This window comes from Cyclopterus lumpus, chromosome 21 (genome assembly GCF_009769545.1).
Source record: "Cyclopterus lumpus isolate fCycLum1 chromosome 21, fCycLum1.pri, whole genome shotgun sequence".
NCBI lineage: Eukaryota > Metazoa > Chordata > Actinopteri > Perciformes > Cyclopteridae > Cyclopterus > Cyclopterus lumpus.
This window is the reverse complement of record NC_046986.1, coordinates 22,796,391-22,814,324: the sequence shown is the minus strand read 5'-3', so window position 1 is coordinate 22,814,324 and position 17,934 is coordinate 22,796,391. Positions and strand designations below refer to the sequence as shown.

The window sequence follows — 17,934 nt, the reverse complement described above, 5'->3', positions numbered from 1 at the left end:
AGTGGGTTTTTTCAAGAGAAAGTAAAAAGGGCTCTGAAGGCAGAAAACGTCCGTTGTGTCAGTGACTGGCAACTCCAGCTGTCACAGATATGAAGACTGCTGAAGCATATCATTCACAGATTATAAGGCTATCTTTTCATTTGCACATTATTCAATTTTATTTACAGTTTATTTCATTTGAAACGTATTATTTTTAATGTATCCATTTTATTACCACATAATATTTGTTTATCAAATTTCAATTTCTCAGTTTTTTTGAGTGCCTCCTTTTTTCCTCTAGTAAAATCTATTTATTAGTTATTTTTGTGTTAATAAGCCTGACTTGAGCCTTTACATTTGTTATTGTATTAGCTTGATTTGTTCCATGTTGGGTGTCTTCTTGTTTTTGTTGTTGCTGTTGTTGTTGTTGTTGTTGTTGTTGTTGTTGTTGTTGTTGATGTGCAGGTTTACATACACATGATGAACAAATGTCTTTATGATGATCACATTGCGTCATGTTTTTGCTTGTTCAACTGTAAGTGTATTTGATTTAGTTATTGAATACAAATCAAACCAAGAGGGAGATCAATACAGTGTTAGTATTGGAATGGGCCCCGGGCCACTTTGTACTTGAAAAGTTGGGCCTCAAGGTCAAAAAGGTTAAGAACCCCTAGCATAGAAGACGTTCTCCTGGCCCCAATTTGTGCCTCTCATGTAACAACATTACATTTAAGTAAGTGCTGAGCATTTGTTTAACTCCAAAATACTTTATACTGTATACCCAGTGTGATGGAAGATTTCATCTGTCAATCGGGAAAGGAGGAATGAAGTCTCTGAATCAAAGTTGTCTCTTGTCCTGTTTATTTCTTGCAATAAGGAACATTATGACACAGCTGCTCAGGGTAGTCTGTGGGATAAGATTCAACATTTGAAAAGGCCTCATGCTCATGCATACACACCTGAAAGTTACACCCCTTTTTAAAGAAACACAACAATAAATCGTGAGACGACAATGTAGGGCTAGACAGTATCTAAACTAGTCCAAACCAGTTTATGTTTCTGCAAAGTAAGCATACGTCTCAAGAACATAATGTATCAATTCTAAACAAAGGTTAGTGTGGCAGAATCATAGAAAACGGCTCTCCAGCCATTTGTTCTTATCTATGTTAGCTACACAGGCCATCTCAAGACAGAGGCCTATTGTCTTCTCTGGCCCTGTGACCCTCCAAGTCATTTAGCCATCAACCAATTCTCTATGCAAGTTATGCTCTACCTTTGTAACATAAGCAATGCTATATTTTACCATCACACCAGCAATCCAGCTTGTTTAACAACACTTACCGCTTGTTTAAGCATTAAGATTAAATATTCCTGATGCTGCAAACCACCAAAACAAACATAAATTCTAGTCCGCAATGATAAATGTGCTTGCTCAATTTGTCATATACTTTGTAGACAAACGGGTTAGGGTTATTGGTTTTGTTGTGCAATGGACTTAATATGTATTTTATCCAGATGATTAGAGGAGTCTTTAAGGACTCAAGTGTGTTGTTTATCTTCCTTCTGGACTTTTCTTTTTTAATCGCCACATTTTTTGAGAGGAACAAAAATAAATAATGAATAAAGTGGTTACATAGGGCATTTGGGTCCATGGAGTCGGGGTGTAAAACATTATATCAACTCAAACAAGTGCCATTTGTGCCATGTGCCCTCAAAAAGGCTTCTTTTTTTGGTCAAATAGTCATTAGCAATCTGTAATAACATGATATGCTTACTCTACATACACTTTTAAATTATTCAAACCAATTCTATGAATAATGTCTTAACATTTGTATATGATCATGTGAAGATACGACACGATTGTGTGTGTGTGTGTGTGTGTGTGTGTGTGTGTGTGTGTGTGTGTGTGTGTGTGTGTGTGTGTGTGTGTGTGTGTGTGTGTGTGTTAACTAGCACACACAGTTGTCCCTACAGTGTTTTTTTTTCAGCCGTGAGGATTTTAATTAATTGTTCTTCCCTCTCTACTCTCTCTTCTCTGTTGGTGACGGTGTTTCCCTTTTCTGCTCTCCGAAGATGAAAAAGACCAAAAGGCGGTTAACCGTCGATCCCTTTGATTTCGAACTGGGAGGCGATTACTTGATCGAATCGAGAGGACAGCCCAATCAGGTAGAAGCCTGACGAGCCCAGAACCAGCTTTTCCCCAAACCAAACTTATCTGCATGCCTTCATACAAGAGCCCCTTTGTCCGTTTTCTTCTTTAGCTTGTTTCTGTTTTTCTGTTCTGCTGGCAGCTTATTAGCAGAATACAAAAAGCAGTTTTTAATTTTTGTCAAATGAAAACTCAAGTGGCATGAAACCAAGTCGCAATGGCTGTATCAATAGACTCAAATAGACTCTGTCTTCAGTGCAGTTTACATTTGAAAATAAACCCCATGAACGGGGAAAGCAGAGTTGTTGCATTATTGGCCATGACCACCATACAAACATCCACGCACTAAACCGATGCCAGTACAACACGAGAGGTTGATCACCTCAGTTTTGTACTATTATTTTTGTGTAACTACATTATTTATTTCATTAATCAATACAAGAAAATGTATGTAAATCTACTACAAGGAACTTTCATTTTGTGTTGATTTTGGCGGTCCCTGTGGACAAAAGCGGAAGTGTTTCCAAGCTGGAGTCCCCTGACAAAACCTCATTTTACAGCAGCAGGGGTAAGACAGTCTGCCCCGGGGCAGTCCATAGTAGCTTTAATTTGCCTGGAGAGTATAAATAAGAGTATGTGCCCTATCAGTGATTTTCCTAGCTGGTAACCAAATTCACCAAATGCAATGACCAATGCCTTCACCCGCCTTCTTCCTCTGATGCTAAGTTTCCAGTTCAGCCTGAAACAGCATCCTTAGCTTCTTTGTACCAATTTGACAGTTTTTCAAAATGAGCTCTGACCATTCCATCCTCATTTATAGGCGCCCGTCCCCCAAGACATCTTTGAGAGGGAGTCCATGCTCACTGAGGCTGATGTGGCCTCTGCTTTCCAAAGGATCTTCAAGGACCAACGCAAAGCCCTGGACCTGGGAATGGCTCCACAGCAAGGTCAAGACAAAACCCACCACGGGTCACCAGGTCCCATGCAGTAGTGCCAGGGACAATGTTAACTCACCTACAACATTTAAGGGGAAATAAAGAGAGCTAAAAAGGCCAACTGGCTTTTTCAGAGCTCTGCTCGAGAACAGCTGCTTGCTTCTCTAAACATGACATTTGTCCATGTTTCCTCTTTCTATGTCATTTATGTGTGTATTTTATTTTAGCAATGCAATTTTGTTTCGTAAGCAACCTGCTTTAAAATACTTACCCTTGGCTAGTGACATCAGATCTGTTAGTTCAGATAAAAAGTGATCTGTACCCCCTTCCCCGTACCAGTTGGTTACCAGTTGGTCATGTTACTGTTATAACCGTCATAGTAACCAATCTGAATGCAGTGCTTTTTTCTTTTTAGCTGAAGAAAAAAACTGTGAAAGAAAACGTGGAACCGTATTGCTAATTTTATTCCCTGATTTACCCTCGTATTCCTTCCAGATGACCATGCGTACCCAGACAGCCAAACTATTCCGTCTCGCTCCGTGTCCCGGCTCAGCTACTCCTCCTGTGGCAGTGGGAGTGCTTGGTGCCCCCAGGGCAGCAGCAGCAGCTATCCCCTCGGCCCGGAGGACTCCGAGGAGGACGACCCCTGCCAGCTCTCCCATCTCTACCAGTCCCATCTGGGCCCCCGCAGCCACACCTCCCAGGAGAGCCTGACCTCACCGAACCCCCCACCACAGGTCTTTATTACCAGTCATATCAATATCTTTCCCGAAGTGATGCATTCACGTCGTGAATCGTTTATGAAAGTATATTAGCTGTTTTTAACAATACAAATCAACAGCAGGGGTTCTGGCCTTATTATTACTTGTTATTGGATCAAGACCTATTCTGTACTTATTGGCACATACACATATTAGTGTTAAGAACATGTGTACAGGTGTAGGCGCAAGGAAAGGAGGCGAGGAAAGGAATCAGATTGGTATAAACTGAGAAATGAGTTAGAGGAGAGACAGACGGGAGTACTAGAGACACAGAGAAGGTTAAACGCAGCATAACACGCGAGGAAATGTGACAACAATTATTGTTCACAATGTTCGACCTCCTTACACATTCTATTCCAATCACTGCACAGATATTCTGTCTAATATCCATACACTTTACTGATGTATATACAACCCATATGGCTTTTATTCATTCATCATAAAGGTTCATTTTCCTTTGGCACAGTTTAAGTCATTTTAGACCAAAATGCATTAAGATACTTTTTATTTGACATGCTGGGAGGGGACAAACTGAAGATTTTTAAATATTACCACCCCAGCATGAGAGTCAAATTAAAAAGTGGACAAACTTGGCTATCTAGTTTTCTTTTTCACATTTTTGACAGTATGTTCAGGTCAAGTGAGGACACATTTGACCACATGGTATCGCTCTGAGCTCACAGCCACACGCCGAGTCAGAAGGCATTTTTCATTGTTAAAATGAGCAATAAAGAGAAAGATGAGACCATAAACCAAACTCATAAAACTATCGGCGTATTGTGCCCAGATTGCGTTGTGAGAAAGATTTGGCACAAAACGTATATGAGCTGTACAATAATGAATATTGTAGTTTGGAGTCACATTTCTGAAAGATGAAAACTAGCCGAGTGTTTTTCCGTCTGACACTGCAAGTCTTTTTAGGACACTTTGAGCCTCGAACGTACAAGTTGATCGAGTTGACGCAGGGCCGACAGCTGCTAGATCAGAGGGAGATTAAATACATTACATCAGTGTCTATTTATGTGATATACAACTCCATCCCTGGAAAGGATGAGGAGTCGATAAAAAACAGACTTTGTTCACCATTAGTTTAGCTGGCTTTCACACTGCTGTCAGAAAGCAATGAGGCTACATGTGTCCTTGTGTGCCCGACAGCTGGGTGCATGTGTCTTTGATTTGATTCAGACCGGGGACATTTTGGGAAATGTGACTCCTTTTATGTGGGTGTCCAATCAGTGCTGATGGTAAATGTAGTCCACTGAAGATATGAGTTCCCCAGTGCGTGCTGTGCTGACCGAGAAACCTGAAGCCAGTGGAGCCGTGCCCGCTGTGCCTACGTTTACCAGGATGCATTGCGAGCGAGTGGCGAGTTCCCCACGTTGTAAAAGGTCTCTTTCAGTCTGAGCAAAGAAAACTAATAAATCAAAATAAATATTCCTTCACCTAAACAGAAAATTACAACAATCCTGGTTTCTCTCTGACAACAAACTAAGACAGCCGTTAGTCTTTCCCAAGGGCGTAGGTTTGGTCTCATTGGTAGGGACACTGCCAGCCTCCCCTCCCCCCGCTAAATAAAAAAAACGTAGTTGACATTATAACAGGCAAACTTTATTAAAATATATTAACATTTGTGTAACTTGGAACAGATGTAAACATAAAAACAGTAATAAAACCTTAGTTTAAATACAAACCAGTATTCTGCACCAAATAAATAATAATAATGCTAATAATAAATAATAATAATTAAATAAATGAATAAGAAAAGTTCTGCTAAAATGCCAATATACAGTAACAGTATATTCTATATCCAAAATATTTATAAATAACTTTTACCAGTTGTGTAGTGAAAAAAATACAAAAGAAATTAGAACATTTCAAATAAATCTATCATACTTGTTATTAGACAGTGCCTTGCCTCCTGCTGTGTTTTAGCCATTGCACTTAGTAGTAGGGTGTGAACTGGCGTTTTCTCCAATTATGTTACAGCATGATGGTGTGCTTCACTCGCTTAATGGCGATTAAAGCTTTCAATGGCATTTTTCTATTTACTAAAACCATTTAAGCAAAAGGCTGGGTCATTCTTTTGTTCCAGAGTGGTCTTTTTGATGTCCAGGACACTGCTACACTCACTTCATGACAGTCACCGTTGAGCAAAGAGAACTTATCCTAGTCTGCACATGCATGTTTTAACATAATAATAATTCACTTAAAACAGGTAGACAATGTTTACACTGTGAGCCATGATAATACACCTCAACACATAATCAATGGAAGACCTCACCTGACGCCCTGATGGTCCAGCTGCTGCTTCCTCAACCTGATTTCTGAGTTTCCTGAATGCATTTCCAAATAATGCCTTAATGAATAAATGTAGACCTTATATGAGTAGTATATGTATTTATTTTGAAAGCAATTTTGAATATTTAGGTAATGGGTTCAAGTTTTATGGAACAGCCTTGTTTTTTTTATTCACCATCACATAACTCGCAATCTAAAAGTGCTGACATGAGGTCACATTCCCCAAACCTCCTTCAGTTTTCTTGCTAATGCATGTTAAAATGGTCATTCTTAACAAAATGACATGAGTAAGACCTCACCTGGAGCACTGGTGGTCCAGCTGCTGCCTCCCTCAACCTGCACTACATCTGCACTGAGTTTCTGAGTTTCCTGAATGCATCTCAAAGGGATGCAGGTTTGCACTGTGTGGTAGTTAGCCTGCTAACGTTACTAGCTAACCCTAACAACGACCCGGGCTCCTTGATAGCTACTTACCCTCTGGCTGGTGAACAAACTGGATATCTCTTTTCTTTTGTGGTGTCATTTTCCTATCTACAAAGCACAGGAGGGTCAACAATATCAATGCTGAGAACCAAACGAAATAATAATATGAGGCTTTATTAACTCCTGTCGTATAGTATCTTACCGTGACTCCTGTCAGTTACGATTCACGGAGTGTTTCTGACTCTTCAGCCAATTAAATGACAGCATCGTGTCTCGCGGGCTGGAGGGTGCATTGGAAAACGTGGAAATGTATTTTTCACTATTCTGGGCGACAAACAGTATAGATAACAATACAAATGAGTTTGCAAATATATTGTGCACAATTATTTTTTCTAACAGTCAATTCAAATTAACCAAATATTGGTGGGGACAATTGTGTCTTTCCCAAAACTTTGGTTGTGACTATACGGACCATATGCAAACCTACGCTCTTGGTCTTTCCACTGTTCCAACAATCAGCTCAATGAAGCCTTAATTCACTTTGATGAAAGTAAGTGACAATACGTCCGCATTCTGACACACTCTCAAATCACCCTGCTGGTTTCGGTTGTCTTTTCCAGTTCATCTTTGGGATCCTGCAAAAGGTCTCCAGCACATCTTTGACCCAGAGAGGAGAAAAACGTTTATGCATTGTAACGCGCGTTGTCGTCAGCGACGGCGTCACATACAAAACTGCCCACGCTGACTTTCATTGCAGCCTCCAGAGGCCTTCTCCGTGACTTGATATGGCCAACACACTGTCAAATTACACTGTGATAATCCTTGTACTCAACATCCTCTGCATTCATATTTTGGGATGCCATGGGGTCAAATATTTTCTGAATGGCATTTGCGCCCCAAAGCTAATAAAGATGAGTCAGCGCTCTGCAGTTCATCCTCACCTCAAACATCGTCACTGCAGACTTTTTAATGTGTAATTATTGAGGTTTAACTCAGACTATCCGAATCAATGTTCTTTGTAGTTATGAATGATGACTCGCACCTGGCCCGGTGATGTGTAGTGTCTTGGCACATTTTTCTCACAGCTGGGCAACACACTGACTGGGAGACACAAACAGGATACTGCAGCAAACAGACAGCCCAAACATGTGCTGGTCGGACATCAGAAGCAGCTGAGATATTTCACTTTGGCATCGGACCAAGCGCCCTCAGACGCACGACACTCGTCCTGCATACGAATGCCGCTTCCCTCCGTTTGATTTCCTGATTTGGAAAAACACTGAAGCTACCGAGCTGAAAGTCATGTGACATACATCCAATTTATTATGATGCCAAGACAGATTAGTCAAAACACTGTCAAATTTACACTGTGATAGATAGATAGGTATAGTTCAAATGCACAACACAAACTAAATTATAATAAGCTTCATTAATACATGAAAAGTGTATAGTTAATTAAACTGTAGCTAATAGTAATTTTACTGGGAAAAAACTAGTTAGTCGTGTTTAGTCATTACTAGTAATACTACAATTTGTTGTTATAATATATAGTATATTAAGAATGTGTTCATGATTACCAAATGATTTGTAAATAAATTGTTTGTAAAAAAAAATTGAATGGCTTTCATCAAGTTGCTGATGATTGTAATGCTTTGTTAAATGATTAATAAAGCATCTATAAACATATTTAGATAGGTATAGTTCATATGTTGTCATCGGTTTTTAATTGGTTTCTGGTCCATTTATCAATTTAATGTTTATAGATGCTTTCCAAAGTATTCATGAACCTTTTAACAAAGTATTAGAATCGTCTGCATTTTCATAAAAGCCATCCAAATAATGTTTGTAGATGCTTTACAAACGATATCTCATAATTTGGTATTAACAAATACTTGATATAGTATATACATTTCCTTATGTGTACAACAATGAACTATTAACAAGTAGTTTATGCATACAATCAGAACAAATTGTTAGATAGATTATATAATTTCTAAACTAATTATGCAGAAACTAATCATAAAATAAAAAGATCTTGCATTACTAATAATCATAACATTACAAATTGGCATTTAATTGTAAATTAAATATAAAATAACTTAACAAACTTTTAAAAGACTATAAATGTATCATTTGTTAACTGAAGAAACAAGGCTTCCATGTGAGGATCCAAAGCTCAATGAATGCTTTTATGTCCACATCCAGATCGCAGCCATCTGAAGACCTACAGGAGAGTTTGGACTTACGTGCTGTGCAGTGTTAGAAAAGTACTAAGGCCACGTGTTAAATGTATTTGAGTTTGGGCCACATGTCAAAATTTGATTTGGAGTTCCAAATTTAAAGTCAGTATTTTGAGTTTAAAGTAAAAGATATGAGAATTAAGTCTAAATTCTCTGAGAATTTTGAGAATATTTTGAGAATTCTTTCAGAATTTTGAAAGAATTCTTTAAGAATTCAGATCATTCTTTCAGAATTGTGAGAATTTGTTTATAATTCTGAGATTAAAGATGGAATCCTGATATTAACTCAAAGTCTTCCCATGGGGCCATAAGGCCATACGTGTCAACACAGGAGGCCTGTCAACGTCATCTGTCTCACACGCACCAGATGGAACACGTCCTTCTACAAAACAGATGTCTCCAGGGTGCCCACGGCCTTCTCAATGCATCATTATGGTTATGTTATAGGTGCTTAAGTTTGGGAATAAGGTCATGGTTTGGGACTCCTAGGAATGAGGGGATTAGAGAGGCATAATTTTAACAACCCAGGGCAAAGAAGTCCCTCTTACATCAAAGATGTCTCTCATGACTTTGAATATGACTGTGTGAACCCAGGGACCCCGTGGAATCAAGATTCACTCTCTCTGCATCTGGGCTGCTTCATCAAAGTCATTTTGGAGTGGACCCTCTCCATTTGAGGGAAATCAGATTTGGGGATGAGGGGATTTGGCTCCGAGCTCAGACTCTGATGTTTGAGTTGTGACATTTTTATCATGTGGCACGCTGTTACTGATTTCAACACCATCCCGTAAACTATAATCATATTTTGAAGAGACTAGTAATACATGTGTGGGGACTTTTCTTGAGTTCTCCCATTAGTTTTCTCTAACACAGTCAATCCTCTATGCCTCTGACCTGCTAACGTTTCCTTCTTCGTCATATCGAGTCTTCATCATCTGACTGTAGCCTCCCTGATTTTCTCCAGATAACTGACTTGAACAGACGCATGTCAGCCATTGAGATCCTCTTGAATAACTTGGAGCAGAAGGTCACTCCAACATACCATGAGGTAAATCTATTCAAAAATCACATCACAGTTGCCAAATAATCACCATAAATCATCATCAAACCTCAGCACAGCTGTTGCAGAAGGAGGCTTTTGGGAATTAGCAAGAACATGTTTGTGTGTCCATAACCATAGCAACCGGGGCTGTGATTAGTCCTTTGGTTACATACGGAACAAAGTAGAAAGTAGCATACCAACAATAGAGTGAGCAGCTAACGTTGAAACTGTGAAACTACACGTGAAATATGAACCTTGCACATGTTCCAGGGCAACATGTGATGTATATGCCCTGTCTCTCAGACAGCAGCCTACTTCATTCACAGGTCTTTGCGGCCCACACAGATGATGTTGATTAAAGTCGGTGGGGACTGATGGAGATCAAATGTCTTCACCGACTTTACTGGAGTGACCCCTGAGTGACCGCCTCGTTTCCTGGTTGAAAATGTAAACACGTGCAGGGGAACCATTGATTTTGTCCTCGGGGCTTTGCATTTATTTGTACTTGCCGCAGTTGGTGAAGAGTGATATTTCAAAGTATACATATGAGCAAGATTACATAATTAGTGTCAGCCCTGCAATAAGCCGGCGAACCTGTCCAGGGCGTAGCCTGCCTCTGCCCAATCAGCTGGGATTGGCTCCACCCCCCATCTTTCTGGTGATAATGAGGTGGTAAACATGGTTGTCTCATGTTTGGTGTCTGCTTTTAATTGGGCCATGGGCTCTGAAATCGACACCAATATAATCAAGGAATGATCCAAACCACAAAAACAGAAAACCGTAAACAAAGCTTGGCTGGTAATTAGTGCCTCTTCTGCTTTAAATTAGAGCAATATTTGATAGATTCATGCTTTACCTCTAATGTGGCAAAGCACAGCTTTGATGAATTAGCATATAGCACATGTTTGGCTGGTTTCGTCTGAGCAGAGTCTGCAATCAACATATCTCTGTTCATGTCCAGCTGATTTGTTAATGCATCCATGTACTGTATGACCCATCTATTCGTCTGGAACAACGGGCCTTCGATTTCATCTGCTGTAACAAAAAACTGCTGCTAGCTACATACATGATGTCATGTTAAAGACTGAGGTAAAAACAAAACTACATTTCATAGACAACAAGTGTGCCTCCTCTGCAGCTGATGATCTACTTATATTACAGGGCCACTCTTTATAAATTACTTGTGGCGCATAAATTACTTATATTACATGTTGGAGCTAGTTAGCCAAAGTATTATAATACAGTATCATTAATAGAAATTGAATTCAGCCACTTATTCTATGCTCTGTACCTGCAGCCTAGCCAGGCTCCTCCTACTCCAAACAGCACCTCTCCTCTTCCTCAGTATGAGGAAGTGGACTTAGAGGAGCAGCAACTGAGACAGAAGCTGCATGAGTTGACGGACAACATCAGTGACCACGGCCTAACCTCTGACGAGGACGAGCCCGGCAGGCCGCCCTCCTCCCAAGAGACCCCAGGATGGAGGAGCCCAGAGGGGGACGCCAAGCCCACCAGAATACCGACCAGATCCACATCCAGGACGAGCATCGTTCTCTGCAGACTGGAGGAGGAGCAGCCTCCCCTGACCCAGACTCAGAAGGTACAGCTGCAGCAGGTTTAATGAGCAAAATATCAGCAGTTCATCAGAAACATACGCACTGCACATCTGAATTGTTGCTGTTCCAAAGGTGGAGGAAAAGAGCCTGGCTCATAAAAATTCAATACCACCTCTGCAGGAATCCATTTGGAGCACACACTAGTCATAAATCAAGTCACTTAGCCGTAGCATTTATTTTTCCTTTGCTACCAGCTTCTCTGAACCAGAAAATGAAATAGAAAAATAACTATTTGCTGTGCTAAGCTGCCTGCGGAGCTTTCTCTGGCATTTCTTTCCCTTAAAAACTAACTGCTCTGGTGAGTAATGGTATTGTACTATAGGCCTGTTTAAACTGCATGCCCTCTCTTTAAAGTATCACCTAACACCAGCGAGCACAAGCAGGGGAGCACTCAGGTATGACCTGATGAACTTGTGATGGTTTTGCAGCGCGGCTGTCTTACTTCCAGTTTGACTGAAGGGAGCAAAGGTCAACCGTTATCGCCCTTCTGTTCCGCTTATCGTCTAACCGCTGCATCGACTACAGTGGGCTATGAATGACAACTTGCCACTCCAGGATATGCTGCTATGAATATTCCCGGAATTTTGCAACCCTGCGTGTCACTTCCCAAAAGCCTACTTCTGATCTGACAGCCCTTTTAGTGTGAGGACCACATTGTTATTACAAAGGAAAGCTACACAAGTGGATCACATGACTGTTTTCTTAACTGCCATCCTGTCGTTTGTGGTTTAGTACGTCCAGGCAACTAAATGAACAATCTGTTCAGGAATACATTTCAATAAAGCACAAATGTAGAAGACAACATTCAATACTAAACAAACATTTTAAGAGAAAAAAAAAGAGATTGATTGAGATTGGCCAACATTATTATTATTTACCTAAATCATTAAAACAAAATCCTCAAATATTTTACTATGTAATGGAGACCCAAAGTGACACATATTTGAGCTTTTTGAGCTTTTTTTATTATTATTCATTATCTGACATACAGTATAATACCAATACATCTGCGATAATCTCAAACTTGTTGATATATTGGCCTGGATGAAGTTTAAGACAAAAGCAAATTGTTACAATTACGCATTCTAATGACAACTATTAAAAAACTGTTTATCTTGTCAGTTTTCCTCTGTGGGGTTGGGAATTTCCTAAAAACTTCGAAGGTCTCAATAAATTGCTTAAATTCAATAGTTTTATGATAGCATGTTCAAAAAGAGTTTGGTCAGGGTTCACTGGTGGCCAACGTGGTATAAGTCAGCTGGGATCCTTTGTTGCATGTTATTCTGTCATTCCCCCCCCCCCCCCCCACACACACACACACACACACACAAAAAAATGTGCATTTGTCTCGTAGACAAACCACTTGACGGACAGCCTGGAGAGGAAGTGGCACCCCCTAGAGGAGGGGTCAAAGACCGCCTTCAGAGGCTCAACGGCCTTACTGGTTGAGCTGGAGGACAAGGTAGCTCAAGCAGCTGCCAGCGTCCAGAACGCCCAGAGTGAGGTAGGCCAAAACCAGAAGCTGAGTTCAGCTCAGTGGGCACAGTAGATCTGTGTCGAAGTGAGCAGAGTCTGTCTCTGTTTTTGTCCCGAGGTCTCCGACATAGAGAACAGGATTGCTGCCCTGAACACTGCCGGCATGCCAGTGGATAAGAGGAGAAAGGTAAAGACGTTTGATGTCATTACATGAACATGTGTAATGACGTAAAATATTGTTCATATTGTTCTGAAGGCAGCTTCAATCCAACTGGTTGACTTTATAGGCAGGAGAAGCGACTAAATGCGCTGAGCGCTCATTGGGAGTTAAATCTCAGTGTTGATGAACTCAAATTGGCTCCATGGAATGTTTAAGCCTTCACTTCCTTTATCATTTATCGTCATTATTCCACAATGTTCTTGAACTTCTAGATATTTTGTACTATACATTCATACATTTATACTCATTCATACATATCACGTATCTTCGAGTATTCATACAGTAAACACTGATAGTAATATCTAGTGATTTTACTCTGTAGTTTCTGTACATTACTCTGCACTTTACTGCTTTCTGACCTCCAGGTTAGATGCTAGATTAATTTTGTTAATGTAGAATCAAATTCAAAATCAACCAATAAGATCATTTCTATCTACTCAGCAGGTCTGTCTCTGATAAATATGTCTACTCTCCAAGGTGCCAAAATGGCTAAAAGGCCATTCTATTTTCTTTTTTCTTCTTTTTGATTTCCTCTTTGGTGTCTTGCAGTCTGCGATCCCGGTCCAAGCAAGAAGACTCTCCTACAACTTTCCCACAAGTATGAACCGACTCTGCTGCCCTTGAGCGTGATCCCCAGAGCCTTCCGCCTGACTCGGAACATCTTAACGTTGTTAAACTCATTGCACTACCGCTTTTATTTTCCCAGCTGTAATGGCAGAGACTTAAATTCTCTATAGGCAAAATTCCTACAGGCGTATTGTGCTATGAATGGAGACATTTTTTCGAGACTGAATGCTTCTAATTCACTTCCCAAATAACATAGCTAGTCTCTCCATCTCTAATTTTACAAACCGCAATCTGACTTCATAACTGTACTAAGTTTAAAAAGAGAGAGTCAGTAGAACATGGACGTACAATGTAGCTGCTGTATGCTTGCAGGCAAGGGGGACAGGTTTGTGAGAAACTCCTTCTACACGGGCTCCTTGACCCAGAGGAACCCAGTGGCTAAGCCCAAGACCAAGGCCACCTGTGCGGTATGACCCCACTATACGGTGTTGGGTGCATTGAAGAGTTCAGTTCCAACATCATACAGCTACCATTTGAGAACAAATATATATGAAAAAAAGTATTTATGGCAACAGCAACAAAAAATAAAACGGAATAATCTGGATTTTTCGGTTTAAAGATGTTGAACGGACAACGTAAATAATTCAGACATTTTGGGGAATACACTTTAATGCTGAGAGTGAGATGAGAAAATGGATAGCACTCTCACATCTGCACGTAAAGTGGAGAGCTAGAGTCAGGAAGCCAAGGTCCCATTGGACCGAAAGCCCATTTGTCTGATTTGCTCATTATCTCTGAAGGCCCATTGCTCAGAAAATACTTAATGTCCCCGCAACAAATAGAAAACACATGGATAATTATTGTCCAGAATGAATCTGACCTTCATGGGTGCAATAGTTTTTGCCCACTCTGGTGAAGGCATATGACCGATGGGCCTTCGGAGCAATGACTCTTTGTTTTCCAGGCTTTTGGTCCAATGGGGAAATGTTTTGACTATTGGGTTTGGGAATAATGGGCCCCAACAATGCACAGTCCCCCTGGAAACAGTGGGAAACAGCTAGCATGGCTCTTTGGTGACAACAATAAATCTCCCTACCAACACCTCCAAAGCTCACTAGTTAACACATTTGGAAGTAAAGGAAGTCGCTACTTCCAGTCAAGAAATAGTAACCGTCCTTTACACCACGGCGTGTTATTTTGATACTTGGGTTAGAGAGCTTTAGGGTTGCTGGTACTGGTGGAGTTTGTTTCCTTTGGACCTAGCCAGGCTAGATGTGCTAAACTATGCTAAAGTAACTGGAAGCTAGTTGTAGCCTTACAGTGTGAAATAAGAGAGGTATTGATTATCCCATCTCTGGGAGAGAAAGCAAATAAGTGCATTTCCCAAAAATATCACATAATTTCCTCATATATATTTTTTTATGCAAATGGTTCTAACTGTTGTAAAGGAACTCCTCTTCACTGGGCTTTGACTTCTTCTACTGGTGGATCATCTGGTGGTGGATTTCCAATCAGACTTTTTAATGATTTTAAATAATTGTATTTCCTTTCATTTTTGCTTCTTCTGTTTCAATCAGATTTACACATTCTGTGCAATTTTTGCATTATTGAGAATGTATGATTAATGCATCATTTTATTCAGTTATTCAATTCAGCTAATATTAAATTGTGTTATTTCCTACTACATTTTTTTGGCCAGAATTTAAATACAGCAGTTAATGGATCCTGCCAAAAGAGCTGAGAACCATCAAAAGGTTCCATTAGATAAGGGGGTAAAACCCTGGTTATGAAAAGTATATGGCTGTTTATTGTGATCTATTATGAGAATTTAAAGCACAGGTGTCACTGCTTTGACTGCCAAGATGTCTGAAAAGCTCTACAAATTAAAGATCAAGATTTGAAAGAGAGCCATGCAAAATACTTCTCAGGTGTATCCTGTTAAAAAAAAAAAAAAAGATACTTTTTTTCTCAATGCTTCAGCTTTTATTAGTGTGCGTGCAATATGCGAACAAATCCAAGCTGTGGTCCAGTCTCCAGCAGCCCAGCACGAAGCCGCAGCTCTAGAACACCGTGAAACAAGAGCTTTCATTTCCCTTTGATTACCATCATTTGCTTGGACCTCTCTCCCCACGAGTGAGGAAACAATGCCTGCTCAGTGATTTCCCCTTTAATGTGCATTAAATACGTAGTTAGTTTCTTTTCTTCATCCTGAAGTGATCATTCACAACACCATGATTCATAAGTCATCAACAGGTTTGTTCAGACCCCGTGGTTTCCGATCCTATTTATGTTTGTGTCTCGGTTGCTATGAATAATTTCATGACTAACAATGAATCAGTTAACCCAATCAAAGCATGCAATGATTGATTATCTAATTGCTAATTACAGCCAGTCATCGTTTGTGTTTTCCGTCTCTCTCTGATTGCAGAAACCAGTAATGACGCAGGACTCGTGAGGAGGAGGCTGAGCATCATGTGATGATTATATATATATTGTGTTATTATAGCAGTTTGTCATTGACTGAAATTAAGCTGAGATTCCTATTTAAACAGAGGAGACTGTCAACTGGGATGGGAGTGGTTACATTTATATTTATATTTGTTGTGCTATTTTACTGGGATGGATACCACACTATATGTAATGGAAATACACACGGTATGCACTAATGTTGCCAGACCTGCATCTTACTTGATGATTTGCACTCATTAATATGCAACTTAATGCACTCACCTTACTCTGCAAAAGCTTTCACGTTTCCTGTTTTAATCTGAAATCTATAGTTATTTCTTCCAATGTTCACACCGTAGACTAGAAATTAAAACGTTTCCAGATTAAAGCAACATTTTAAATTGTGCTATTTGCAGTGAGTCTAAAACATGTGCAATAACAAATAACATTTTAAACATTTTTACATTCTCTTTTTTTGTATCTTTTCTTTTACATGTTGTGATGTTTTCTTAATATATACTGTCATCACAGTTGCTAGGCTACTATCAATAGAAGAAAGTTAAACATTTTAATATCATAGGCCTGTGATGACCTATGCCTGGCAAGTGTGAGAGCGCCAAGTGGCGTAGAGGCCAAGAGCGGTATTGCAGACAGATAGAGATTTCAATTATAGCTCGTAACATATTGAAAAAAATAACTGAACTAGTTAATTTTTTGGAGCTGTGAACTTAGTTCAACATTTTGAATTATGAACTATGAACTGAACTAGTTAACATATGGTTAGTTAAATAGTGATGTATATGAATACAAATAAATATAGACATTGATGCACAGTCCTTGTATGTATTATGGTACAATATCTAAATGCCCTTTATAGTAAACATCTAAATCTTCTAATCTTTTCTTACTCTGTATATGTATGTCAATGATAGCTATAAAGATTGTTTACTACTTCTACATAATCAGTAATTTTATATTTAAGGAATTGTTGGATGTTTAGAAGTGGGGTTGAATGAGGTGTTCCTCCATAGTCAGAGTACGACCTACATTAGTTTATTAACACGGGACAAAGCCCTGTGCTGCTGGAGGTAGGGGCAGTAGATGGACCGCTTCACCTTTCTGAGGCCAACACAAACTAAAGACAATAGCTAGACTCTCTTCAAAGTCACCGGACTCCATTCATAAAAACAATCATTTTAACTTCCAGGACACAGGAATTGTGGTCTACAGCTGCCTCGATTGGTTAGTTTGTTTGTGTAATTGTGTGACTTTAGTGAATCCAGACTAACCCCTAAGTCCCATAATAACAAAGACAAACTAACCAACCGAGGCAGACCATAATTCCTGTGTCCTGCAAAGCACAATTACTGTTCTTGTCAATGGAGTCTGGTGACATTGAAGGGAGCATAGATATTGGCTTCAGTGTCCTATTGGAATGGGCTGTCTGAAGGTCAAGCAGCGAAAACACGTGTTTTGTTATATATATATATATTAATATATATATATATATGTGTATGTATATATATATATATATATATATATATTAATATACTGAATTATATGAATAAGATGTCCTTAGTATGTCAGTGTTGGAATAAATGTAAAATATTTAACTACAAAGTAGAAATACGTGTTTGATACTTTTTTTTGCATTGAATCATACTGGGATGTTTGCTGAAATTGATTAGATGGCCCTACCAAAAAAATATTCCACCAGCCACCACTGATTCAATGACATCAAGAACGAAGCATCACTTCACTTTTGCATCCGTCAAACAAT

At 39.6% G+C, this 17,934-nt stretch overlaps 1 protein-coding gene across 5 annotated transcripts in view; it reads left to right on the top strand.

The window, feature by feature from the left end:
• mlphb (melanophilin b) overlaps positions 1-16,317 on the top strand; it is a 37,409-nt gene extending 21,092 nt beyond the window's left edge. For 2 of the 5 annotated variants that reach the window (XM_034560834.1, XM_034560833.1), the window contains exons 7-16: positions 2,053-2,145; positions 2,949-3,075; positions 3,559-3,800; positions 9,750-9,833; positions 11,125-11,427; positions 12,798-12,947; positions 13,038-13,106; positions 13,689-13,737; positions 14,079-14,173; positions 16,135-16,317. In XM_034560834.1, coding sequence (XP_034416725.1) covers positions 2,053-2,145; positions 2,949-3,075; positions 3,559-3,800; positions 9,750-9,833; positions 11,125-11,427; positions 12,798-12,947; positions 13,038-13,106; positions 13,689-13,737; positions 14,079-14,173; positions 16,135-16,161 — 1,239 coding nt within the window. In that variant the 3' untranslated portion in view covers positions 16,162-16,317. The remainder of the gene's footprint in view (positions 1-2,052; positions 2,146-2,948; positions 3,076-3,558; positions 3,801-9,749; positions 9,834-11,124; positions 11,428-12,797; positions 12,948-13,037; positions 13,107-13,688; positions 13,738-14,078; positions 14,174-16,134) is intronic. The other 3 variants (XM_034560837.1, XM_034560836.1, XM_034560835.1) reach the window with 2 other exon arrangements.
• The last annotated feature ends 1,617 nt before the right edge of the window (positions 16,318-17,934 follow it).